This window comes from Acinonyx jubatus, chromosome D3 (genome assembly GCF_027475565.1).
Source record: "Acinonyx jubatus isolate Ajub_Pintada_27869175 chromosome D3, VMU_Ajub_asm_v1.0, whole genome shotgun sequence".
NCBI classification, from domain to species: domain Eukaryota; kingdom Metazoa; phylum Chordata; class Mammalia; order Carnivora; family Felidae; genus Acinonyx; species Acinonyx jubatus.
Genome location: NC_069392.1, coordinates 9500963 through 9527579, shown reverse-complemented (window position 1 = coordinate 9527579; position 26617 = coordinate 9500963). Strand labels below are relative to the sequence as shown.

Genomic DNA, 26617 nt, shown 5'->3' with positions numbered 1-26617 from the left:
TTGGGTCTTTTTTATCTCTTCTATTTCTCTACTTGTCATGCTCACACTTTCTTTTTGGACATATAAAGTATATCATTAACATTTTTTATCTACTTATTTTCATAATCTGTCATTTCTGTGTCTGTTTCCATTGATTAATTTTTCTCTTGGTTGTGGGCCATATTTTCCTGCTTCATTGCATCATTTATAATATTTTTTTTAAGAAGGCAAGGTAAACAAATAGCTTAAGTATTTTATTTGTTTGAAAGTAAGCTCATTAACATTATATAATGAAAATGTACAAAGAATAATGGTGCAGTTTTTGGCTACATTTAAGTTAGACATTCATTAATAAGGAATCTTAGAATATGAATAGTCCAGAAATTTCTCTAAATCATATGGTCAGAACAGCTGTCTCTGAGTATTACCTTACTTTGAAAGGTACTGGCATACATCTGAATTGAACTCAGAATTTTTCAAAATAAGCCCTAATTAATAAAACTATTCTATATTCAGACAAACAATTTTAATAAAACTTATTTTCCAGAAACAATAATAAAGGACAAAGTGACCACATTTTACAAAATGTGGTCCTGAACAAATAAAAAACGTATACTTCCACCTCCTCAAAACAGAGACTGCTTTCTTTTCCTCAACCTTGGAAACAAGGTGAAGAATAGTCTGCAAGCAAGTTTGGGCAGGGGTTTGCTAAAACAAAGATCAAGCAGTTGAACATGGCACCTCTTAAAAAGAATTTGGGGAAACTTGACCAGAAAATCCAAATTCTGTTTTTAATGACAGATACAGAGGTGAACTGGCTTCTCCCAAGCAGCAGTGCAGGACAAGGGGAGGGTGGTGGGTGGGAGTGGTTGGCCCAGACCTAAGGGAGACTTTTTCTTCTTTTTTTTATTTTGAAAAATGTTTAATGTTTATTATTTGTTTTTGAGAGGGAAAGAGAGAGAGTGCAAGCGAGGGAGGGGCAGAGAGAGGGGAGGACACAGAATCTGAAACAGGCTCCAGGCTCTGAGCTGTCAGCACACGTGGGTCTCGAACTCACCAGCCATGAGATCATGACCTGAGCCGAAGTCAGATGCTTAACCGACTGAGCCACCCAAGCGCCCTGAGGCCTTTTGTTTTTAGAGGTTCAGTGTTCAGGGAGCTCTTTGTGTGAATGAGAGGAGCACAGATTCCACATGGGTATTTTAAGGCATGGAGGCAAAGTATTTTTCAACACAACTAGGCAGAGTCCATTTGTTAAATGGTCCATCTCCATCCAGTTTGTCCTAATTCCTGACCATGCATTTGTAGAATTAGGACCACAGACCTTTGCTATGTGATTATAATCGTATCTAATATCCATCCTAACTTATGATTCATATTCTGTGCCTGGAAACAGTCCCTCTATTTAACAATAATAGCTACACATAGAACAACCCACCGTTACAACTTATATGGTCACAAAACATTAGTGATTTTCTGTAGACCAGCAAATATTTTTGACCACAATTATTGTGCATCAAGTTCACAGCCAGAATCCCTGATATCAAAATTTTTTTCACAATATTAAATAATAATTTAAAATACACACTTACACAAACACACACATACTTCTTACAGAATTGTGCTTGGGGAAACTCCATTTGTTGAGTGCCACAGAGGGCCTACTTTGCTAAACTGCTAAACGTTTTGTTTGGAAAATCTATCACAGTAGGTCACAGATGTTTACTGATGAGTAGAAAAGAAAGATACACTTATGGCAACCAGAAAGTTTTAAGGTCTTTCAAGTTCTATAAAATAGACCTGCAGAAATGTTTAAGTGTTCTTAGGATGCAAAGTTGGAGCTGAAATGTGATATAAAACCAGCTGCAAAATATACAGCAGCCATCTCTTCAGGTCAAACCTGGTACCTATATATGCAAGAAAGCTTCATGACACCTCGCTTGTTGGCTTTGTCTCATATTCTTGCATAATCTGATCTTATGTGGAGCCAGGCAGAGGGCCAGGCATGCTGCCACCTCAGGGAACCAGGGCTCAGCAGTGCTGGTGCGATCTCCATGGGCCGACTAAACGTTGCCCACCACTGAGGAGCCAGGACCAGGAGCTGACGGCAGGCAGCAGTGGCCCAACCTCAGGCTCTTCAGTGGAGCTCACAAGCCAACCATGATTTATAATATTTTATTAGATGTTAGACATTACAGATTTTACATTGTTGATTATTAGATATATATATATATATTCCTTTAAATTTGGTTTTGTTCTTGGATGTAGCTAACTCTGAATCTGTGGGATCCTTTCAAGGATTATTTTTGTAAGGCTTCCTTTAAACTTTCATTAGAGCAGTCTCTCATGTACAACTAATTTGGTGCCATTAGTGAGGCAATACTCCTCCTCCTCCTCCTCCTCCTCCTCCTCCTCCTCCTCCTCCCCCTCCTTCTTCTTCTTCTTCTTCTTCTTTGAAGTTTATTTATTCAGAGAGAAAGAGCAGGGGAAAGGCAGAGAAAAAGGGAGAGAGACAGTCCCAAACAGGCTCTCCACAGCCCAGTGCAGGGCTTGAACTCACAAATCGTGAGATCATGACTTGAGCCAAAATCAAGAGTCAAACACTTACTGACTGAGCCACCCAAGTGCCCCAGGAAATACTCATCTTATGATTCTACCTTATTCTATAGTACTTTCATTTTCTGCTTATGTCTTAGGAAGTCTTTCTACTCTGGCTGATAAAAACACAAATTTATTCCTTTGAAGACTGTTCCACCTATTTCTCTACGGTGGGTTTTTGTTTTTGTTTTTAGTAGGCTCCACACCCAGCGCACAGCCCAACACAGGGCTTGAACTTACAACCCTGAGATCATGACCTGAGCTGAGATCAAAAGTCAGATACCTAACAGGCTGAGCCACCCAGGCACCCTGCTCTTTGGTGGTTTTGTTCCTGCTCTTCATGGTTTTCGATCTCACATGCGTATATAAATACTTAATCAAGGACTTGAGGGTACCTCTGCAAATTTCCAGAGCACTGTATCTCTGTGTGGGTACCTCTTCTCTGATAATCTGCTTCATATACTATAGCTGCCTAGGCCTGTCCAACTCTGAACTGTCTCTTCACTCACCAAGACAGCCCATCCATTTGGATTCTCCCTCATTGCACATGTTCCCCTCACCACCACCCCCTACCTTGCCAGTGAGCTGGGGCACTTGTTTGTTTTTCTTCTTTCAGGGATTACACTTCTGTACTGATTATTATCTAATGTTTGAAAACCAAGTGTTTCATATATTTTTCCCAACTTTTAGTTTTTAGGATGCAAGGAAAATTCTGTTACTTCATCAGAGATGGGAGCAGAAATTTTTACTCTTGGATTTTGTCCTGTTGATTCCTTGCTATATCTTCCCAGTTCTTTGATGCTTTTAAGGATTTAAAAACTCTTTTATCCAGCATGTTTAAAGTTTTTAATGGGAAATTTGGTTCATATAGCCTAGGCTATCATTATTAGAAATGGAAATCAGTATGGTCTTTCCAATTAAAAAATAAAATAGAAAAAGTATTCTAAGATATCTTCATAAAAGTGGAACAGTTGGGTGAGAGGGTGTGGATAATGGTGTGGTTCCTCTAAACAGTCAAAAGGATAAAATAAGGAATCTGGGACATATATTAGGCAGGCCTGGGTAGAATTCCCAGACATGGCCCAGTTTTGCATGTAATGGATATTAGATGGTAAGTTACTAATAGACCATTAAGGTAGGATTTTTATAGTAGAAAATAATGTAATAAACTGAAAGAAATCAGAGTGCGACAGTTATGAGTTGTTTTGATTTCCACCTAGATATTCTACATTTCCTCATCTTTTTACACCGTCAATTACATCTGGTATCTGTACAAAGAGCTGAGGATGAGACACAACCAGAGTGGACAGAACACATTTGCACTGGTGAGTTTTATTCAGAGCTAACAGTTAACAATATGCTAAAATAAACCTATATATCCTTGATAAACAGTGTAAGCAATCTGCACTGGCTAGGTGAATTCATGGAGGTTAATAAAAGAAAAATCATGTTCTCACAGAGTTTCCGTTCTATTGACAAGATTTTTTTCTTCTCTCTTGCTACCAAAAAAATAAAAAGGTTTTGATTATAGGAAACATTATTTACAGTACTGTCATTATTGCCTGGTTCCATCAAGTAAGGGAAATCCTTATTGGCTCTATGCTAATTCATCATTGTTGTTAGAGTAGAGAATAAGATCTTAGGTAGAGTCAGGGAAAGTGCTTAGTTTGCTAACATGGGATTTGGGCTACAGGTACTGGAAAGGGAGAGTGTTCTGCTTGGCTGTATTGCTTCAGTATGTGTGGATAACAGATACAGTTTGCAGAAGGGCAGAGGAGTTAATGTGTGGCCATCAGAAAACAAGGTAGATCCAGGGAATAGTTTTCCTCCTTTGGTTCAGAGGGAGTTTGGGGCATTGTCTAGTATTACACTTACAAAAGAGAGGAGAACTCTAAGTCAGTGCATCTGGATTTTGTGTGTGTGTGTGCATGTATGCATGCATATTTTTACCTATCAGATAATTTATTATTTCAAGTGTACAATCCAATGACTTTTAAAGCAGACTTACCAGCTTGTATAATAGTGATCATAAATAAGTTCTAGAATATTTTCTTCACCCCAAATTCTTCATGACCATTTATTGTTAATTTCCTGCCCGCCCCCTGCACTAGACAACAGTTAATGTACTTTCTGACTCTATGCATTTTCCTTTTCTAGACATTTCATATAGGTAGTATCATCCAATATATAGTCTGTTGTATCTGGTTTATTTCACTTAGCATACTTTTGAAGTTTACCCATCATAGCATACATAAGTAATTCATTCTTTTTTTAGTGTTGAATAGTATTCCATTGTATAGTACACTCAGTTTCTTATTTTCGATTCTATCAGTATATCACTAAGTGATCTTAGAAGACATTTTTATGATGTTAGCCATTTTCATTTCATTTTTTTTTCTTTTGAGAAAGAGCAGGGGAAGGGCAGAGGGAGAGGGAGAGAGAGAATCTTAAGCAGGTTCCACGCTCAGCATGGAGTCCATCACAAGACTCAATCTCACAACTGTGAGATGATAACTTGAGCCAAAATCAAGAGTTGGACCCTTAACTGACTGAACCACCCAGGCGACCTAGCCATTTTCATTTCTTTGACTGTCATTATACATTTTAATCTTCCTATACAAATCTTACTAAGTATTCCAGTTTTCTTATTTCTTACAGTATCCATTATGCTGTGTGTTTTTTTTAAGATTTTATTTTTTGGTAATCTCTACACCCAGCATGGGGCTTGAACCTACAACCCCAAAGTTAAGAGTCTCACACTCCACCAATGAGACAGATGGGTGCCCCTGTTGTGGGTTTTTTTTTTTTTTTTTTTTGAAGAGGAATTTTTGTTTAAGAGCATCATGGAGTAATTGAATCTGGAAAACCTCCCTACATACCTTTCTCTAGCTCCTACAGATCAGTTGTAGACTAAATGAAAGTTGGTATACTGTCATGCACATGATGAAACTCAATAAAAATTTGTTGAATGAGTAAATGGTACTATTCCATTGTCAAAAGAGATTTGAGGGTGAATCAGGAAATCTGTCTTCTAGATGCAGTTCTATCATTTGTCTCCTTTCTGATCTTGAGCACATCATCTCCTTTTCTTCGGTCTCAGTTTTCCATAAAATGAAGCATTGGTCTCTGTGATCTTTAATGTCACTTATAGCTCCAAAATGCTGTGATACTCTAAATCCTCATCTGACTGGTTTCTTTTTTTTTTTTTTTTAATATATGAAATTTATTGTCAAATTGGTTTCCATACAACACCCAGTGCTCATCCCAAAAGGTGCCCTCCTCAATACCCATCACCCACCCTCCCCTCCCTCCCACCCCCCATCAACCCTCAGTTTGTTCTCAGTTTTTAACAGTCTCTTATGCTTTGGCTCTCTCCCACTCTAACCTCTTTTTTTTTTTTTTTTTCCTTCCCCTCCCCCATGGGTTTCTGTTAAGTTTCTCAGGATCCACATAAGAGTGAAACCATATGGTATCTGTCTTTCTCTGTATGGCTTATTTCACTTAGCATCACACTCTCCAGTTCCATCCACGTTGCTACAAAAGGCCATATTTCATTTTTTCTCATTGCCACGTAGTATTCCATTGTGTATATAAACCACAATTTCTTTATCCATTCATCCGTTGATGGACATTTAGGCTCTTTCCATAATTTGGCTATTGTTGAGAGTGCTGCTATAAACATTGGGGTACAAGTGCCCCTATGCATCAGTACTCCTGTATCCCTTGGATAAATTCCTAGCAGTGCTATTGCTGGGTCATAGGGTAGGTCTATTTTTAATTTTCTGAGGAACCTCCACACTGCTTTCCAGAGCGGCTGCACCAATTTGTATTCCCACCAACAGTGCAAGAGGGTTCCCGTTTCTCCACCTCCTCTCCAGCATCTATAGTCTCCTGATTTGTTCATTTTGGCCACTCTGACTGGCGTGAGGTGATATCTGAGTGTGGTTTTGATTTGTATTTCCCTGATAAGGAGCGACGTTGAACATCTTTTCATGTGCCTGTTGGCCATCCGGATGTCTTCTTTAGAGAAGTGTCTATTCATGTTTTCTGCCCATTTCTTCACTGGGTTATTTGTTTTTCGGGTGTGGAGTTTGGTGAGCTCTTTATAGATTTTGGATACTAGCCCTTTGTCCGATATGTCATTTGCAAATATCTTTTCCTATTCCGTTGGTTGCCTTTTAGTTTTGTTGGTTGTTTCCTTTGCTGTGCAGAAGCTTTTTGTCTTCATAAGGTCCCAGTAATTCACTTTTGCTTTTAATTCCCTTGCCTTTGGGGATGTTCATCTGACTGGTTTCTAAAGAAGATATGTTTCTTGCATTTTTCTAGCCTTGTCCTAGATATATGTTGTTGGAGAAGATTGAGAGCATAGAATGCTTTGAAAACTTTTCTCTTTTTTCTTTTTTGCTGGAAGGAGAATGGGCAGTGAGGAAATCATTGAAAACTTAATGTGAAGAGACCTTAGTTAGCATCCTGAACAAGATATTATAGTGTATCCAAGCCCTGTTCAATAGAACTTTCTGCAGTGATCAAAATATTTCATGCACTGTCCAGTTCAGTAGCCATTAACCAGTGGCTGTTGAGCACTTGAAATGTGGCTGGTGTGATTGAGGAACTGAATTATTTAATTTAATTTTAATTTTAACCACATGTGGTTAGTGTTTACCATATTGTGTAACACAGTACTCTGTTCTGGTGGTTTTTTCTCTTGTTTACATCTGGTAAGTCAATGCTTATAATTGATCTTCTGTATTTTAAACTTGTATAGTTTCTCAGCTCCCTACAATTTAGTAATGGCTATGGATATTATGTCCTTTTACGTGTTTGTCTACATAATCCTAGAATCCTAGAGCTGGAAGATACTGCAAAAAAATAATTCATTTCTCTCCCTCAAGCACATGAATGTCTAAAAAGTTCTACAGCCTTATATGGGTAGTATTTCAACTTTGGTATGTGAGGTTCATTCACTCACAAGCTAAGAGACTGCAATTTGGGAAAAGTTATTTGGCTAAAGAGGAATTCTCTAAAAAACTTACCATAATGAGACCAGAAGCCGAGAATGGGAACAAGGAGAGATATTTTTCTGAGGCTTGGGTTCCTGTCAGGAGAATAAATTAATCTTTGAAAGAAAGGGAGGGAGAGACATAAAATTAGCTCTTATATATATATAGCATTCTACCATTTTTTGTCCATGGAAATGCACATACTGTACTTTATAACTCATGCCATGGCATGAGAAGACAAACCCTAGCCCCAAATTTTAACCCCACTGCCTTTTATTCTGTCATAGCTTTATATCAGGAGCCTTGAAAATGTTTTTTTCATTTTGAATTCTCTTTTAAATATCCTAGCAAGACTTGTGCCCTAAACTGTTATCAGTAAGGTTTTTTTTTTTAATGTATATTTATTTTGAGTGAGAGAGAGAGAGAGAGAGAGAGTGTGTGTGTGTGTGTTTGTGTGTGCACATGAGCAAGGGAGGGGCAGAGAGGAAGGGAGAGAATCCAAAGCAAGTTCAGCGCTGTCAGCACAGAGCCCTGCGGGGTTTGATCTTACACACCGTGAGATCATGACCTGAGCCAGAATCAAGAATCAGATACTTAACCTTCATGAGATGGAGCCCCAAGCTGAGATCAAGAGTTGGATACTCAACTGACTGAGCCACCCACGTACCCCATATCAGTAAGTTTTTTATCAGAGATTCATTAACATAAATATAAGAACAAGAATTAAACACAGGTTAGTCTGATTCATAGAGGATAGAATAAAAAGAGAAGGGACATGGGTGGAAAAGGTCACCAAAGACTAATTTTACTTATTTCTCCTTTTACTTAAAGTCAGCATTGGCTGTCTTACTTGAAATCATTTGCTGTTCCTGATCTATAGTTTTTAGGGCACATCAATTACCCATCTCTGATTACTGATTAATTGCTCACTTAATGTTTATTGATCCCTAACAATGCCATTCTAGAAGATAATATGATCTCTTACCTCAGAACAGAAAAAAGCTTGTTTTCTATTCTGGTCTCACTTTAAGGTGATCTGTTCAAAGTCTTCTACCATAAACTTCTAGTGGGTAGAAGTTCTTCTGTTAAGTTATTTTTCAGTGTCTAACACAATTGGGGGTTTTTGAAATGCTCTTAAGTTCTGTTAAGTTATTTTTCAGTGTCTAACACAATTGGGGGTTTTTGAAATGCTCTTTCTTTTAGAGTGTGACAGGTGTTATATCTAAAGGGCTTATTTGACCCCCCTCTATTATGCTAATCATGGCTTATTAAGTTTTCTGCTGGTGATCTTATACACGGATTTCTGCTCCACCCATAAGGTCTGAAAAGTCCACACCTCCCTGGATCTAAAGAGAAGAGGATTGAACTATTATTAGAAAATGGAGGAGTACTGTGTGATTTCTTATTTACCTTTCTTCTTAGGAGAATTTGTTGTATCCAAGTCTTATATCAAGCTACTTCCCTCAGGCTCTCTTTGTGGCTATTGTTGTTATACTTTTTAGAATATAGTAATTCAAACACAATTCTCTTATTGCCAATGCTAAGGAACTATCTATTTAATTGAATTTTGTAGCAAACATTGCTTGACACAACCAAGGTAGCTCTTGGGAATTTTTGCTCTATCAAGTGGTAAGTGATGACCTGATATTTAGTATATTATGATCAACAATATTCTTTTTTTTTTAATGTTTATTTATTTTTGAGAGAGACAGAGACAGAATGCAAGTGGGTTAGGGGCAGAGAGAGAGAGAGAGAGACAGAAGCAGAAGCAGGCTCCAGGCTCTGAGCTGTCCGCACAGAGCCCGATGCGGGGCTTGAACTCACGAGCTGTGAGAACATGACCTGAGCTGAAGTCAGATGCTCAACCGACTGAGCCACCCAGGCGCCCCATGATTGGCAATATTCTAAAACTTTACTCACATTTATTCTTTTCACAGGTTGTAGATTATACTTGTCATGTTGGTCAAATAGCCATCATTTTGTCAAGGTAAGGTTTTTGCTTTACTTTCTGGCTAGGTATAGACTCTCATTATTCTGTGGTCCAGGTTGGAGCAAATAGGAGGACAGTGCCCTTTATTTCCATTGACTGTATAACTCCTAGGTCCTCATAGAACTTTACTGACTTGGAAGCAACAAATATATTATCATTGGTACCATATTCCCAGATAGAATAGGCAAGCAGTTTGAAGTTACAGTTTTGAATTTTAGCCTCAGTTTTGCCATCAACTCTATGTGACTATCAACAAATATTTGCCTTTAAGTCTTTAGACTTCTAATTCCTTTTTATATCATAAAGAGTTGTAATAGAAGGCTGTCAAAATCTTACCCACCTTTATAACATTGGGTGAGAGTCTTACAACTATTAAGCCCAGGAAAGGTCTGGATTTTACCTAAAACAGTGGTCATATCAGAGTTGATGTTAGAATTTTTAACTTTTATTTTTGGGTCTTTTCCTCTTACAGAGAGCTGGCTATAATTAGCTGGATAGGTAATTGGTTATTTAAATGTATGCTTTCAAAAAGCTCCCAGGAAGAGGCTGATGAGAATGAAGTTATTCCTGGTTGTCATAGAAAGTGAGCACAGAACTCCTTGTTAGATTTTTCCTTTCACTTTGACCCATGCCCAGAGACTCTCTGACAATGTTAGATTTCATTAATTTAGGTATGAAATGCATTCTCCACTCCACTTAGCAATTGGTTAAGGAGTATTTGTAAGGCTTTTGAGGTATTTTTCTTGAAGAATTTATACACACACACACACACACACATACACATATGTACACACACATATTTGTGGAGAGTGGTGGAGTGATAGAGTTAGGAGAAGAACAGAGTATTTTGCAAAGGGGAAAGGGAATAAAAATGTCTGAATATTAGGGTGATAAGTTTTTTTTTTCCTCCCAGCCTGATACCTCTGCTGTTGATGATACCTGTATTCTGTCTGGGCAATGTCAGTGAATGTTTCCGCAACTTCAGTCAGAGCCACAGGTAAGCAAGGACCAGATCTATCATTTTCATGGTAGACTACACCTTTTCTTTTCCATATATAGAGATGGAAAAGACTTTCTACGTATACTTTGGCCAAGTTGTTTGTATTTGGAACAAGGTTCTATGGTACCTTGGTGTAGTCTATAGAGCAAGGTATAGTCAAGGCAAAAAATACATAAGTAGAAATATAACACAAAGATACTAGAAGATAATGTGTCTATCAGAAAGAATAAGGGGTTATGGGAAAGGGTTAGCAAAATGATAAGTAAAATTGCATACTTAGTAAATTTTGTTGCACCAAATGTGGGTATCTCTCTGCATCTTTAGCAGTGTTCCTGTCCATTGATTCTCTTCCTAGGTGTATTCTGATGTATTCACCACCGTCACCCATGGCTGAACTGCCTTCTGTCAACACATCAGTCTGTACCACACTTTATTTTTATGGGATCACCATTTTCCTGACCAGCTTTCTCCTCAGCCTCCTTGCTATTGTGGTATGGTGCTACCTGCCTTTATGGACAGAAAGGGAAGATTGGGAGGGATGCAGCAGTATTCCTAGGGACTGGGAAAAATGGGATGGAGAGGCATTTCCTAAAGTTCTAGATCTAAGAAAGTAGCTAAGAGATACTGATACTTTAATTACTACCTCAGCTTTTGGATTTCTCAAGATTAAATGATTAATGGGGAAAGAGCCTGTATTAATTATGTGATAATTATGCTCACCCTAGAACTAATATATGTTCCTGTGGATCCTCATGGAAAACCAAACCAGAAGATTAGTATGTGTCAAGTATATCCTTTATACAGGATAACACTCCAGAAATAGGAAATATGCTTTGATTTAATTTGATAATTTTCCAAATAACAAAGGAGTTTTCTTTTCTCAATTATTTATTGGGTGTAAATGCATATATGCTGTGTCTGACTGGGGTTAAAGTGCTAAGTGGCTTAAGCAGTTACTAAATACTCATTTGACATCACCAGAATGATGTACAATTAAAATAATTAGCTATGGGACAATATGTTATTTACATGTAACTGCCTAGTATAAAATCAGTACACAAGTGAATATGCCTTTGTATTTGCCATATCTACTTTTCAGTATCATTTTTTCCTTTCTTCATATGCTAATTCAAGGATTACAAACTATCTGCCTGCAGACCAAATTTATCCTACAGAGATGTTTTATTTTGCTAGCACAGCTGGAACATGTGAACCAAATATAATTGCAGAGAATTTCCTTTGACAATTTAAAAATAAGTTAGGGGGATAGCTTAGTTCAAATCAGCAACTATGTAAAGAGGGCAAAATGGTTACTTTATATTAAGATGGTTTTGATAATCTACATTTAGAACTAATTGACAAGAGAGTCAGGTATCCCAGAGCCTGGCATCCTGGAGAATCTTGCTTCTTTAGAATAGCCTAAGCTTCAGTGGGCATTCAGAATCAGAACTGATTCTAGTAGTTGAAAATATTCCTAAATAAGTAAAAGCTGCCTTTTGATTCCAGTGTCTGTGGGGAAAGGAAACTACGTGGCTAAACTTAATTAAGTAATTGACTTGTTCACTTAGAGAGTGGGTCTGGATTATTTGGGAAAATTTTAGATTTGGTCAGATTTGTTACCAAGATTATTACTTAATTTACTCCCCACAAAAAGCACTTTGGAAATCTAAACTGATTTGTATTCCATGAGCTTAACCTTATTCAGATAACCCCCCAAAAGAAGGGGGAAATGGTATTTTCCATCTAAGGACAATAAGACTTCCTAAATTTTTTTTTTTCTTAGAGTTGAGAATTTAAGCCCAGCCACAGTGCTCAAGTATTTATTTTAAGGGTATTAAGTACAGAATGCTTTCTAACATAATCTCTAGTAAAGTGTTTTAAGAGGGTCTGGGTAGATCTTAACTTTAACTTCCCGTGCATATATGGTGATTAGCCTCAGTCAGGAAAAAAAAAAAAAAAAAGCCTGAGTGTTGATGTAATGTTTATATATGGAATATGATAAACACAGGTTTATTTGTCCATTTCCTGGCCAACCAGAAGTTCACCCTGAAGATAATTTTCTCTCAGAAGAAGCCAGGTCTCTAAGACACGTCTCTAATGGTAAAGACAGGAGAATGAGTTTTCTTGCTGTCAGATCCCAAGAGAAGTGATCCCTCTACAATGATAGGAGGCCACACCTGGGAAGTTTTACCAAGCCTCTGGCAAAGCTACTCAACTGCTGTACCCATGTTTAGGTCTTACTCATCCAAACCCAGACCCTATATAAGAAGTTTGTGAAATCGACTGGCTTTCTGGGGACCGAACAGTGGGCAGTGATTCACATCGTGGAACAGCGAGTGCGCTTCTATCCAGTGGCCTTCTTTTGCTGCTGGGGCCCCGGTGGGTATCTTAATGGAAAAAGCTGGGTAATAATGAGGGCAGCTATTGGGTTCTGATCAAGCAAAGTGGTCTTACCAGTAAGGGTGACTGCAACTTGTAAAATTCCTGTCCAACTGTAGAACTTATGTTTGTCCCACTCATATATCAAGTTTCCCCAACTTTCTTGTTTTTCTTCTTATGTTTTAGAAATTATGGTAATTAGACATGAGATGCAATCCAGTAAGAGAGAAAATGTCCTGACAGAGCTCAGAGATCTTAACACCTGCCCTTCCTACTACACAAAGTGTAGTGAGGATCAGATTGGATAATGTTTATAAAAAAGCTTGGTAAATTCTGAAATGCTAAGAAGTGTAACTTATCTTCCTGTAGTGTGCCTTACCATCATTGCTACACTAATAACCTGCAAAGGTTAGTCAATGAGGAATAAAAGTTGGAGATTGGAGGCCCAGTGGTTTATGGAACTGGTTAATCTCAGTCCTAGTCTTCATTATGCCTATGGCTGTATTTCTCACAGTGCTTAGGCATGTATACTGGACAATTTTATGCTTAGAGGGCAGGGTTGTCAACAAGATTCATACTTTGTGTTTTCACAGCTGTCATTCTGATAATCATGAAGTTGACTAAGCCACAGAACACGAAGCTTCACATGGCCCTCTGTGTTCTCCAGGTAACACCTTCCACATCTGTTTTTATACCCTCTTACTCTGTTCTCTTACACTGCCATTACTCAGTAAGCACAATTTTTTTTTGCCTTAGCACATTTATTTCAACATTGCAAAAGAGAAAATGTATTCTTTATATTTATGAAGAATGTGAAATTTTCCTCACAGCTGAGGTAGATACTTTGGTGAAAGTGCTGCCATGCATTTCAGAGCATATGTATCTCTGGTCAGCTTCATTTTATTGATAGTTTTTAAGGGATACGTAACAAAAAAACAAGATCTACTAGATAATGTTTTTGTGAAACACTGATAGTGACATGATTCTGTCCCATCAGAGTGAACTGAATGGGGTAAATTAGCTATTCTAGGTAAATGGGGAAAGACGAATGCAGAAATAGAATGATTCTCTCTTTCCCTCTTTTATCAGATTTAAGAAGGCTTTTTGGGCTATCTGACTATACTGATAGGGCAGTTTTCTCAAGCCTAACCTGGGAAATGGAAGTAACAAGGAAGGGCATTGAAACCAGTTCATTTTCCTTATGTTTATGCCAAGAAATCTGACCAACTCTGTCATCCATGACGAGATACAGTGTGAAGAGTGAGTTTATTAGGAAGAGCTAGAAAAATATAAAAAACTGACACCAGATCTTGATGTTTGAGATAGAGGAAATGTAACAATGCTTTATAAATAAGGGGAATGGGGACTACTCCTGGATCTCTGAAAACCTGAAGGATGGGCTCCATCACCCCTTCATCTCCTCCAGGCTCTAACAGCATCATCCCAGGGTCTGCTCAACTGTGGAATATATGGCTGGACACAGTACAAGTTCTACCAACTAAAGCAAGAGGCTCGGCGTGATGCAGACACCCAAACACCATTATTATGCTCACAGAAGAGATTCTATAGCAGGGGCCTAGATACAATGGAGTCTACCCTTGCTTTTGCTACCAGCCCTCCACCATTCTTTGAAACTGTAATACTGGAACATCCAGGAACCGGAGTTATTCCACACTAATGGATTGGGAAGAGTGTTGGGGAACATCTCCAGTCTTTTCCAACCATGCCTTGAACTATGGAAGGGAAAGAGGATGTAGTGCGTGGTTAGTGGCTTTTCTCATTGAATTGGGCAGGATCTCTCCAGTATTCTCAGATTCACTTGTGATTCTCAAAGTCTTATTCAGAGAGGTGAAGCCACTGTCCTATGAAATGGACTCCTATTACCTCAGTGAATATTAGATTTGTTTAAATCTCTTGTAGATAAATTCTAGGTTATTATTTATATGTGCCCTTTCCAGGCTCTCTACTCTGTGATTGTGGGGGAAGTAGGGTGACATACAACAACTTGCTCAGATTTTGCCAGTATTGTTACTCTAAGACCAGACAAAGAAAATCCTGGGTTTCTGTTCTTTGAAGGTTTCTGAGACTCAGAAGAAACAAAGACAATAACTACCAAAAAAGTGACCGTGGGATCCTCAGGCACATCCTACTCTGTTATTTGCTCAGTGCTGTTTCAAGTCTCAACAGTAGGGACCATCTGCTCTAGAAAATTAAGGCCAATCTTACGAAGTTACAGAGGATAATAAGATTTAAGAGAAATCAGGATTAAAAGAAACTTTAGATATGAAAAACTCTCAACTCCATTTATAAGCAGAAGTCCAAAGATAGGTTTCATAGTGCCTGAACATAGAATTAGGTTGAACCATGTGAACTTGCCATTTTTATAGGTGAAGAAGGCCTAATATCAATTTTACATGGTTCGACCTACTGCTAAGTGCTAAATGTATGTTTATAGAAAAAAAAATGAACGAACAGGTGAATGAATGGCTGGTAAGGAGAATTTGAACCTTTTGGGAAAGAAAAGATTTCCAGCCTGCAGAGTCACATTCATAGTAGGAATGTCTAATCCGTTTCTTTAACTATACAAGTGATGTTTGGTCTCTCCAGTTAAGTCATGAACAAGTCTGAGGCCAGGGCATCATATACTTTGATGCCCAAAGAAGGAGGAAAGCCAAGTGGACAAAGTGGCTGGAATGAGAATCAACTACAACACCTAGAGTTAATAATCAGATGCTTCTCACCTGTTATACTCCTTTGGTTTGTCCAAGGAAAAATCCTTAAGATTAGAGAACATTTACAGAGTAGATTACAGTGGGGGATTAGACGATGCTCTGAAATGTAAGTTCCAGAGATCGTTCCAAAGGAACTCTCTACAGAAATGTTAGGGAGCTCACAGTAACAGCTTAAACATTAAAAAAAAAAATCACATCTTGAGGCCTCTCATTGCCCCAGAGCTCTGGAGACCTGATTTCTGGATAGCACAGAACAGGAAAGATTGCTTCACCAAGGGAGCTGCTTTAACCTCTTTTAATTTAAAAATGAATAAGTATTTGACATTTGAAGAGACAGATGGAAAAAAGAAAGAATTCCTGTTTCCATAGACCTTGAGGGACACCAGAACTACAGAGTCCAATTGTTAAAAAGTCCTTTTAGTGTCACTTCATATTTGGCTTTATTACCAGAAAGAGGGTAATTATCAAATGTTTGTCAAGTTCATCTTGCTTCTCTGATGAATTTTTAAATTGACACTGGTCTTACATCTTCTATAGATGTAAGCAAATAAATAGATAGTAGGAATGAGGAATTGTAAAAGGCTAGGCAAGATCCAGATTAGTATTATCAGCTTTTTATCATACTGAGAATCAGAGGGGACATGTAGAACTGGGCCACTATTCAAACTGTCCCCATAACCTTCAGATTCACATGTAGGAAGGGTATAGACAGATATAGTGGCAGTTCTTAAAATTGTTGCAAATACCCCTCCATGACACTTGTCCAGGCTGTAGTCATAATGGAGTATAGTGGTTTTATCTAAGCAGGTTTGATTAATATAGATTTTCTGTGGACCACTTTGAGTACCATCCTTCATCTCCCTGTCATCAATTCTGTCTGTGGCTTCAAAAAACTGTGCATTCCAATACCACATGTCCCACATGGGGAACTGGGTGTTTGATGTTTTTCAGTTCAGTCAGCAGCTTTTCACATTTTGCATCTTTGGCCTTGCAGTTAATGAAGATCTTAACCATCCCTTTAGATTCACTGCCACAGTTTCTAAACCTGCCACTCTTGGTATTCGGGTAATGATATCAACTTTCTAGGCAACCTTTGTGCCCTTTCCAAAGATTTTAACACACTGATTCTCTGTGCTTTAACACCAGTCCTACTAACAGTAACCTTGTTCTTTTTAAGGTGTGCTGTCTTGCTGGTAGATATCTGTCTGGCACCACCTTGAGGTGCCATTACTGTGTTCTGGGAGGTCACACTCATCTACACTGAGGCAGCACTTTCTACCTTTAGAAATATGCAGGTTTTGGAGAAGGATCCAAGTGTGCAGTCTGAACCTTTCTTCAGCTGACATGAGGGCAGACAACAATGATCCTTCTAACAGTCACTGCCACAATCACATTCTTTTCCTTTATCTATTGTCTTTTTTTTTTTTTTTTTTTTTTTTTTTTTTTACAAAATGGCTTTCCAAAGGAGCTTTGGAGCTCAGGTTTATTAAACAGACAGTTCCCTCAGTGCTTGTACAACAGCTGGTGGAAGTTGTCAAAGCTGCAGTTGCTGAAGCCCATATCTACAGTAAGAAATTCATGCATAGGGCAGAGGTTCTGGCTATGACACTTGCAGGCCACATGGTCATGCTTCATTCCCAAGTTTTGGCCAAGCTCATGAGCCACAAAAGCTGTGAAATGTGGTATATTTTCATGAGATAAGGATTCAGTACTGGTTGCATTCTCAGCACTGCAGATAACATTAAGAAATGCATGGTCCTCGTAGTTCCCAAGACTTTGGCTTAATGATCATATGAGTAACATTATGCTTCACCCTTCTCAAAAGATGCCAGTCTGTCTAGCAGTTAAAAATTTGAAGTGTTTCTTACAAATTCAGGGAGATTTTCTGGTTTCTCTGTGTCCATATCTTTAACCCAGTAAGTAATACTGTCACATTTACTTCCTTCATGTACCAGTTAACCATAGCATGAACATCCATTACCATCTGTGTTGTCTTGGTAACATTATTCCACATTTGGAACTGCTTGTTGTCAACCACAGTAAACATTTCTGCATACTTGGGAAGTGACTACATTTAGGACATTGGAAACGAGGAGGGTTCTATTTTGCTGTGAAATTGTGAAGTGGTTAAGAGCTCCTCTTGTTCATCTCCACTGACCACATAAGACTAACCTGATTTTAAAGATATGCTGAAAACCATATGCTCAAAATTCTTTGAAGTGTATATAGGTTTGATGCCAAAGACAATGTCATGTAAGGTCAGGATTCCCTTTATAGCCCAGCAAGTGCAGATAATACCAAGAGAATGCAGGTCACCCTCTGAATACCCAGTCGTCCTGAATAAAAGGCATAATCCAAGCTTAGTTTTTCATTTTGATGTTTATAAACAGAGAAGTTCTTGACAAATATCCCTCAACCTTATCAATGACCATTTGATTTCATAGAGGAAACGGCAGAAGGGAGGCAAAATAACTAGGGTTGTCATTGTCATGGCCCAGTTGAAGCAACTAATGATCCTGCACTTCTGTCTCAGTTGCGTTCCCCAAGATCCAGATCTTTGTCCACGACACAGTTGTTTGGCCAAAGCTCAAAGCTTTGCTGCCTGTCAGAAGGATAGCTGCCCCAAGCCTGAACATCACATGATGACATCTGCTATTTGATTGTGCCTCCTCCTACTCTTGTTTTGCTCTGTCTTCTCAGTAGTGTCCTTACTTTGTAACCCTCATCAAAGCACAACAATTTTGCTGCTTAGCTGAACTCCTGTTGTCTTTATAGAGGAGTATACCAAGGAGAGGAAACTTTCAGAGATCCTGCCAATACTGTTACTCAGCATCAAGCCCCAAGGAAAGAAAAAGATACAACCTTCTTCCTTTAGTCCTAGTCATAATCCTCATGGGACAGTCTTCCCCTCCTGTCATTCATTGTTCTTTTGAGTCATTGAAACCAAAGGTTTCAGGAGCAGGGGTTTGTGGATCTCTGGGTAGGTCACAGGCCTCTGCTGTTGAATGCATTTTGCATCATTCCCTACTCTGTACTCTACAGCCCTTTTCAAACCCTCAGTCCTTTTCTTTCTCTTTCTTTCTTTCTTTCTTTCTTTCTTTCTTTCTTTCTTTCTTTCTTTTCTTCTTTCTTTCTCTGTCTTTCTTTCTGTCTTTCTTTCTCATGATACGTTTATTGCTTTCTTCCTAGAATACATGAAAAGTGTTTTTAGAATAACTAATCCATGCCTCTCTGAAAAGCAGGTATATGGGGGTGCCTGGGTGGCTCAGTCAGTTGAGCGTCCGACTTCAACTCAGGTCATGATCTCGTGGTTTGTGGGTTCAAGCCCCATGTCAGGTTCTGTGCTGACAGCTCAGAGCCTGGAGCCTGCTTCATATTCTGTGTCTCCTCTTCCCCTCCCATGTTCATGCTCTGTCTCTCTCTCTCTCTCAATAATAAATAAATGTTTAAAAAAATTTTTTTAAAAGAAAAGAAAAACAGATATATGAACTGGAGAATGGTATGAGGTCAAAATAATGTTTTCCAAAATTATTTCAGTTAGTACTTCTGTATCTAGAACTATCCTGTCTGATGATATTATTCCTTTTGGATACAGTTAAGTTCATATGTTACTATTTGTATTTCACTTTGGGTTTGCCCTCACATTTTGGATGATGATGAGTATTTGGGGGACATGTGAAATATTACCATGATTCTAAAACTCAGTACTATCCCAACAATGTACCCAAAAGTACACCTCCTTGAGCCTTTAATCTGTTCCTGTATCCTACTTCTTTCCATCCAGTTACCAGCCACCAATCCTAATAGTACTCAAGTTTATTTTTCCTGTATTTCTTCCTGCACAAATTAACAGATACATGTATATTTTCTTATAGCCTCTTCTTTATTATGTAAAGGTAGCATAACATTTTCCACTTTCCTTTTTAAAGTTACATCCTATAAATTATTTCCATAGCAGGTCAATGAAATCTTCCTCATTCTCTCTCTCTCTTTTACTGGTGCATAGTATCCATATTGTGGATATAATTTATTTAATCACTCTCCTGTGTGTGGGCTTTTCAGTTGTTTACATTATTTTGAAATTACACCAGTACATCAACAAATAATCTTACACATATGTATTTTTGTGGAGGCAAGTTCCTCCAAAATTGGAAGGCAGTGCCCAAAGCTAACTGCATATGTAGCTTTGTTTGATATTGCCAAAGTCCCCTTCGGAAGGGTTTTGCCAGTTGCATTCCCACTAGCAATGTATTAGAGTGCCTATTTTCCCACATTGTAAGTAACAGAGTTATGTTACCGTTTCATAAATTTTAATTTTCACCAAATAGGTAAGAAGTGGCATCTTACTGTTGTTTAAGTTTTATTTTTCTAATTTTGAATGAATTTGAACATGTTTGAATATGTTTAAGGCCGTTTTTATATCTTTTAATAGTTATCTCTTCATGTCCTTCCCCCTTTCTCTATCAAGCTTTTGGTCTTTTTTCTCCCTAACCTTTTTCCCCAGCTTTTTAAAGGTATAATTCATGAATAAAATCACATATATATTAAACTGTACAACATGCTGACTTATGTATATACGTATAAAATATATATTAAATATATTTATGTAAATATAAATTTTCTAAAAGGCAAAGGAGCTAGAAAAGTTAAAGTAATTTCCAAGAAGTGGCGCCTGGGTGGTTCATTCGGTTAAGCATTCAACTCTTGATTTCAGCTTAGGTCATGATCTCACAGTTCGTGAGTTTGAGCCCCTCATCAGGCTCTGAGTTGATGGCACAGAGCCTGCTTGGGATTTTCTGTCCCTTCTCTCTGCCCCTCTCCCACTCATGTTCTCTATCTAAAAATAAATAAATTTAAAAAAAATTAAAAAATACAATTTTGGAGAATAACATGAAAGGAACCAGTATATTCAATTTGAAGACTGTGTGGTATTGGTGATGAGACAGATACACAGATCAATCAAACAGAAAAGAGAACTCACACATGTATGGCCAACTAATTTTTGACAGAGAGGCAAAAGCAATTGCATAGATGAAAGACCGTCTTTTCAACATATGATGCTGGAAAATTAGACATACATAGACAAAAAAATGACCTCAAGCTAAACCTCACATTTTATACAAAAATCACTCCTAAATGGGTCATAGACTTAAATATAAAATATAAAACCATGAAACTTTTTTGGAGAAAATATAGAACATCTTTAGGACTTGGGGAGGAATTCTTAAACGTGATACCAAAAGTGTGATCCATAAAAGAAATCCATAAATTGGACCTCATCAAAGCTAAAAAAAAAAAAAAATTCTTAATTTAGAAGAGATCCTGTTAAGAGTATGAAAAGACATGCTATAAACTGGGAGAAAATATTTATAGACCATATATCTGATAAAAGACTCATCTAGAATATATAAAGAATTCTAATTACTCAACAATCCAGTTAGAGAATGGGCAAAAGATGAAGAGACATTTCACTGAACAGGATATATGAATAGCAGATAAGCCCATGAAAAGATGTTTAACATTAGTAGGCATTAGAGGAATGCAATTAAGACCCCCAAGAGATCATTACAGACCTATCAGAACAGCTAAAATTTGAAAAATAGGGACCATGCCAAATGTTGATGAGGACGCAGAGAAACTAGATCTTTCATACATTTCTGATAGGAGTGTAAAATTGTATAGCAACTCTGGAAAACAAGTAGTTTCTTTAAAAAACTAAGCAAATGGCATGACTTAGCAATTATGGTTCTGGATATTTATCCCAGAGAAATGAAAATGTATGTCTGCATAAAAATCTGTACATAAATAATTACAGAAGCTTTATTTCTAATAGCCAAAAACTGGAAGCAACCAAAGTGTTCCTCAATAGGTGAAAGGTTAAACTGTGTTAAGTCCATATTATGTATTAGCATCAAAAAGGGACGAAACATTGAGCCACAAAACAACTTAGCAGGATCTCAAGGACATTAAGGTGAGTGAAAAAAGCAATATCAAAAGGTTAGAGACCATATGATTCTGTTTGTGTAACATTTTTGAAATGACAGTATTAGAGATGGAAAAGATATTAGTGGTTGCCAGGGGTTAGGAATGGTGGAGTGACTATATAGAGGGGTGGTATGAATGAGATCTTTGTGGTGATAGCATAGTCCTCTATCTTGATTGTGGTGGTGGTTACAGAAATCTACACATGATAAAATGGCATAGAACTCTTCACATTGTTTCAGTGTCGATGTCCCGGTTGTGACACTCTTCTGTATCAGAGGGGAGAAACTCAGTGAAAAGTATATATGACCTTTTTATGTTATATTTGCAATTTCCTATGAATTATTTCAATACTTTTTTTTCTAATACCAACATGACTGCCAAACACATTTAAACTATTAGAAATATAAGGAGGGACGCCTGAGTGGCTCAGTAGGTTAAGCATCTGACTCTTGATTTTGGCTCAGGTCATGATCTGAGAGTTGTGGAATTGAGTCCCACAACAAGCTCCATGCTGAGTGAGGAGTCTGCTTGGGATTCTCTCTCTTCTTCTTCCTCTCTCTCTCTCTCACTCCCTTTCTCTCTCTCTCCCCACCCCCTGTCTTCCCCACCCCTGCTCATGTGCATAGTCTGTGTCTCTAAAATAAAAACAAAAATTAAAAAAGAACTGTAACAAACAGCTGATAAAAACATAATTTAAGAGGAAGTTTTATTTATTAAAACAATTTTTTTTAGAAAGAGGGCTCAAGTGAGCAAGAGGCAGAGAAAGAGAGAGAAAGAGGAGGTGGGGCTCACCCGGGGCTTGTGTCTTACCTTAATTGGGGTTTGTGCTCACCCGAAGTGAGGTTCGTGGGGTTCGTGCTCACCAGAAGCGGGGCTTGTGCTCACCCAAAGCAGGGCACAAGCTCCCCTGAAGTGGGGCTCGAGCTCACCTGATGTGCGACTCAAACTCATGAACTGTGAGATCATGACCTGAGATCAAGCAGACAAGTGAACTCAAAAAGAAATCATTGGAAATAATTCAGTCAGAGGAGCAAAAAGAAAAAAAGAAAAGAAAATGAAAGTTCAGGGATTTAAAGGATATCATAAAGCAGAGCAATATACACATTATAGGAGTCCCAGAAGGACAGAAAAAAAAAAGTAAATAAAAGGACTAGAAAGCTTACTCAAAGAAATAGAGGCTGGAAAATTCACAGATCTGGGGAAGGAAATGGATGTGTACAGATCCATGAAGACTCTAGAGAACACCAAACAGGAGGACTCCAAAAACAGCCACATTGAGACATGCTTTAATCAAATTGTCAAAAGCCAAAGACAGAAAATTTTGAAATCAGAGAAAAGCAACTTGTCATATAAGAGGGGACATTTATGACTCTCATTGGCTTTTTTCAGCAGAAAGTTTGTAGGCTAGAACAGAATTGCATGATATATTCAAACTGAAAGAAAAAAACCCCTGCCAACCAAGGCTACTTTACCTGGCAAAATTATCCCCCCAAAATGAAGAGATAAAGAATTTTCTAAACAAAGGTTGAAGGAGTTAATCACTACTATAACTGCCTTGAAAGAAATGATAAAGGGAGTTCTTCAAGTTGAAATGATGCTAAAAATCAACACAATGGCCTAAGAAAATATGAAACTCATTGGTAAAGGCAAATATATAGACAAATACAGAATACTGTATTACTTTAATGATGGTAAATAAATTGCTTTTAATTCTAGCATAAAAATTGAAAGATAAAAGTATTGAAAGTAACAAAATATATTACAAAATACACAATATGAATAGATGCTAATTATGACAATAATAACAAAGTAGCAAGTGGGGTAGAAGTTAAAATGTTGATTTTTTTTAATGTGATTAAGCTTAAGTTGTTATCAGCTTAAAATAGACCCTTATAACTATATTTTGTGTGAGCCCCAAGGTAACCACAAAAATTACCAATAGAATTTACAAAAGAAAAAAGAAAGTAGTTAAAGCATATCAATATCAAAAAAATCAGTAAAATGGAAAGGAAGACAAGAAAGGAAAAAGGCAGACGAAGTAACCATAAAACTACCAGAAAACAGCAAAATGGCAATACTAAATCCTTCCCTATTGATAATTACATTAAATATAAATAGATTAAATTTCCCAACCAGAAGATGTAAAGTGGCTGGATGGATTAAAAAAACAAGACTCTGTAAGAAACTCACTTCAGATTTATGGACACACATAGGCTGAAAGTGAAGGGATGGGAGAAGATTCTATGCAAATGATAGTTCAAAGAGAACAAAGGTGACTATACTTAGGTCAGACAAAATAGACTTTAAGTCAGGATAGCCACAAGAGACAAGGACATTATATAATGATAAAAGGAGTAATCCACCAGGAAGAGAGAACAATTATATATGCCTCTGACATTTCATGGGAATACAAAGATACTACAAAAACATAGTAAAGACTGTTTACCAAAATCTAATAGCCCCTAAATATATAAAGCAAATATGGGCAGAACTGAATGGAGCAGATAACAATATACAGTAAAACCTTGGATTGCAATTAACTTGTTCAGTGAGTGTCCCACAAGATGAGCAAACATTTCTAATAAATTTCAACTTGATAACCGAGTGATGTCTTGCAATACAAGTAGTACGTAATGCCACATGTGACATGATCACCACTGAGCCAAAGGTTGTTCTCTCTGTCTCTCTGTCTCTCTCATTTGCTGAGGGATTGTGGGAGATTGTCTCCCATGCTCAGACGCTTGGTCTCAAGCCATGGTGTTTGGCAGAAATCAATGATTTTTCAGAACATTGGAAGGTGCCCACAGCCAGCATTAGTGTATTTTTTTTTTGTCACTTCAAAGCACCTATAGACATTCCTTTGCTTTTCCATATAAGAGTAAGCTTAGGAACGCTTGGCTTCATTGTGGGTCAGGCTGCCTGCAGTTATTGACCCTTTCCTATGCTGCCTTATTGCCACTTACATTAAATACAGTATATGACAAGTTTATTAATACTGTACTGTAGTCAATATCCATTAATGGTAGTGAAAGTCATACTACACAATAACCCTACTCTCTCTTGTCTCCCTCACACCAGCCAAGAAGGTTTTCAAAGGTAAGTGCAGGTTAATCTGTTTATTTTTCCTTACATTTTATATTTTCTTTATCATTTTGTATTATATTACAGAATTGTAATCATTTTTATATGAATATTTTGGGGTTGTGGAATGAATCATCTCAGTTTCCATTATTTCTTATGGGGAAATATGCTTTGATATACAAGTGCTTTGGATTACGAGCATGCTTCCAGAATGAATTTTGCTTGCAAACCAAGGTTTTACTGTACTAATAATAGGGGACTTCAATATCTCACTTTCTTTTTTTTTTATGTTTATTTTTGAGAGAGACAGAGAGAGAGAGAGAGAGAGAGAGAGTGTGTGTGTGTGTGTGTGTGTGAATAAGGGAGGGCCAGGGAGAGAGGGAGGCACAGAATCTGAAGCAGGCTCCAGGCTCTGAGCTGTCAGCACAGAGCCCAATGTGGGGCTCGAACTCACGAATTGTGAGGTCACGACCTGAGCCCAAGTCGGACGTTTAACCAACTGAGCCACCCAGGCGCCCCATTATATTCCACTTTCAATAATGGGTAGGACATCCAGGTAGAGTATCAATAAAGAAACAGAGGACTTAATATAGACCAAATGGACCTAATAGACATATCAGAGCATTGAACCTAACGGGGGGCAGAATATACATTCTTCTCAAGTGCACCATACACAAAAATCAACTCAAAATGAATTAAAGACTTTAATACCTGAAACTGTACACCTCCTAGAAAAAGCTTCATGACATTGAAATGATTTCATGGATATACTATCAAAAGCACAAACAACAAAAATAAAAATTAGTGGGACTACATCAAGCTAAAAAGCTTCTGTACAGCAAACAATCAACAGAATGAAAAGTCAGGTTTCAGAGTGGGAGAGATTATTTGCAAACCTGATACCTGTTAAGGAGTTCATCTCCAAAATATATAAGGAACTCCTACAACTCAGTAGCAAAGTTAATATCCCAATTATAAAATGGGCTAAGGACTTGGATAGACATACTTCAAAGAAGACATACAGATGGCCAACAAATGTATGAAAAAATGTTCAACATTATAATTATCAGGGAAACGTAAATCAGAACTACAGTGAGATATCCCCTCATAGCTGTTGGGATGGCTATTATCAAAAAAACAGTGTTAGGATTTGTTAAAATTAGCTGCCTTGCACACTGTTGGTGGGAATGGAAAACAGTATGACCGCTATAAAAAACAATATCGAGATTCCTCAAAACAACTAAAAAGGAACTATCCTACAATCCAGCAATCCCATTTATAGCACTTATTTAAACAATTGAAATAAGGATCACAAAGAGACACTAGCATTCCCATGTTCATTGTAGCCAAGTTTACCATAGCCAAGATGTAGAAACAATGTTGAACAGATAAAATCTGCATGTATGTACCACAGAATACTATTCAATCTTAAAAAGTAAGGAAGTCCTGCAATATGTGAAAACATAGATGAACCTTGAGGACATTATGCCAAATAAAATAGGGGAATCACAGAAAGATACTGCATAATTCCACTTATACGAGGTATCTAAGCCAAATGCATAGAATCAAAAAAGTAGAATGGTGATTGTCACAGGCTGGGGAATGGAGATATATTAATAAAGTTTCAGTTAAGCAGGGTGAATAAGTTCTGGAAATCTGTACAACATTATATCTATAGTCAACAATAATGTAAAGTACTTAAAATTTTATTAAAAAGGTAGATTTCATGTGTTGTTACCACAATAAAAAAATGAATAATTTAGGAATGTATGATATGGGTACAGAAGAGATTTGAAACTACAAATATATTTGTGCAAATTTGTTTTCACTAAATTTGAAAATCTAAAGGAAAATATGGAAGGTTCTGTATGGA

At 37.6% G+C, this 26617-nt stretch overlaps 1 protein-coding gene across 17 annotated transcripts in view; it reads left to right on the top strand.

The window, feature by feature from the left end:
- The window catches only part of TMEM116 (transmembrane protein 116), a 163698-nt gene that overhangs the window by 66735 nt on the left and 70346 nt on the right, over nucleotides 1-26617 (top strand). For 15 of the 17 annotated variants that reach the window (XM_053205670.1, XM_053205667.1, XM_027043839.2 and 12 more), the window contains 6 exons: nucleotides 3798-3902; nucleotides 9515-9564; nucleotides 10481-10564; nucleotides 10923-11058; nucleotides 12802-12946; nucleotides 13540-13613. In XM_053205670.1, the coding sequence (XP_053061645.1) occupies nucleotides 3798-3902; nucleotides 9515-9564; nucleotides 10481-10564; nucleotides 10923-11058; nucleotides 12802-12946; nucleotides 13540-13613 (594 nt within the window). Of the gene's footprint in view, nucleotides 1-3797; nucleotides 3903-9514; nucleotides 9565-10480; nucleotides 10565-10922; nucleotides 11059-12801; nucleotides 12947-13539; nucleotides 13614-14161; nucleotides 14353-14372; nucleotides 17122-26617 lie in introns of those variants that run through there. The other 2 variants (XM_015080260.3, XM_053205678.1) reach the window with 2 other exon arrangements.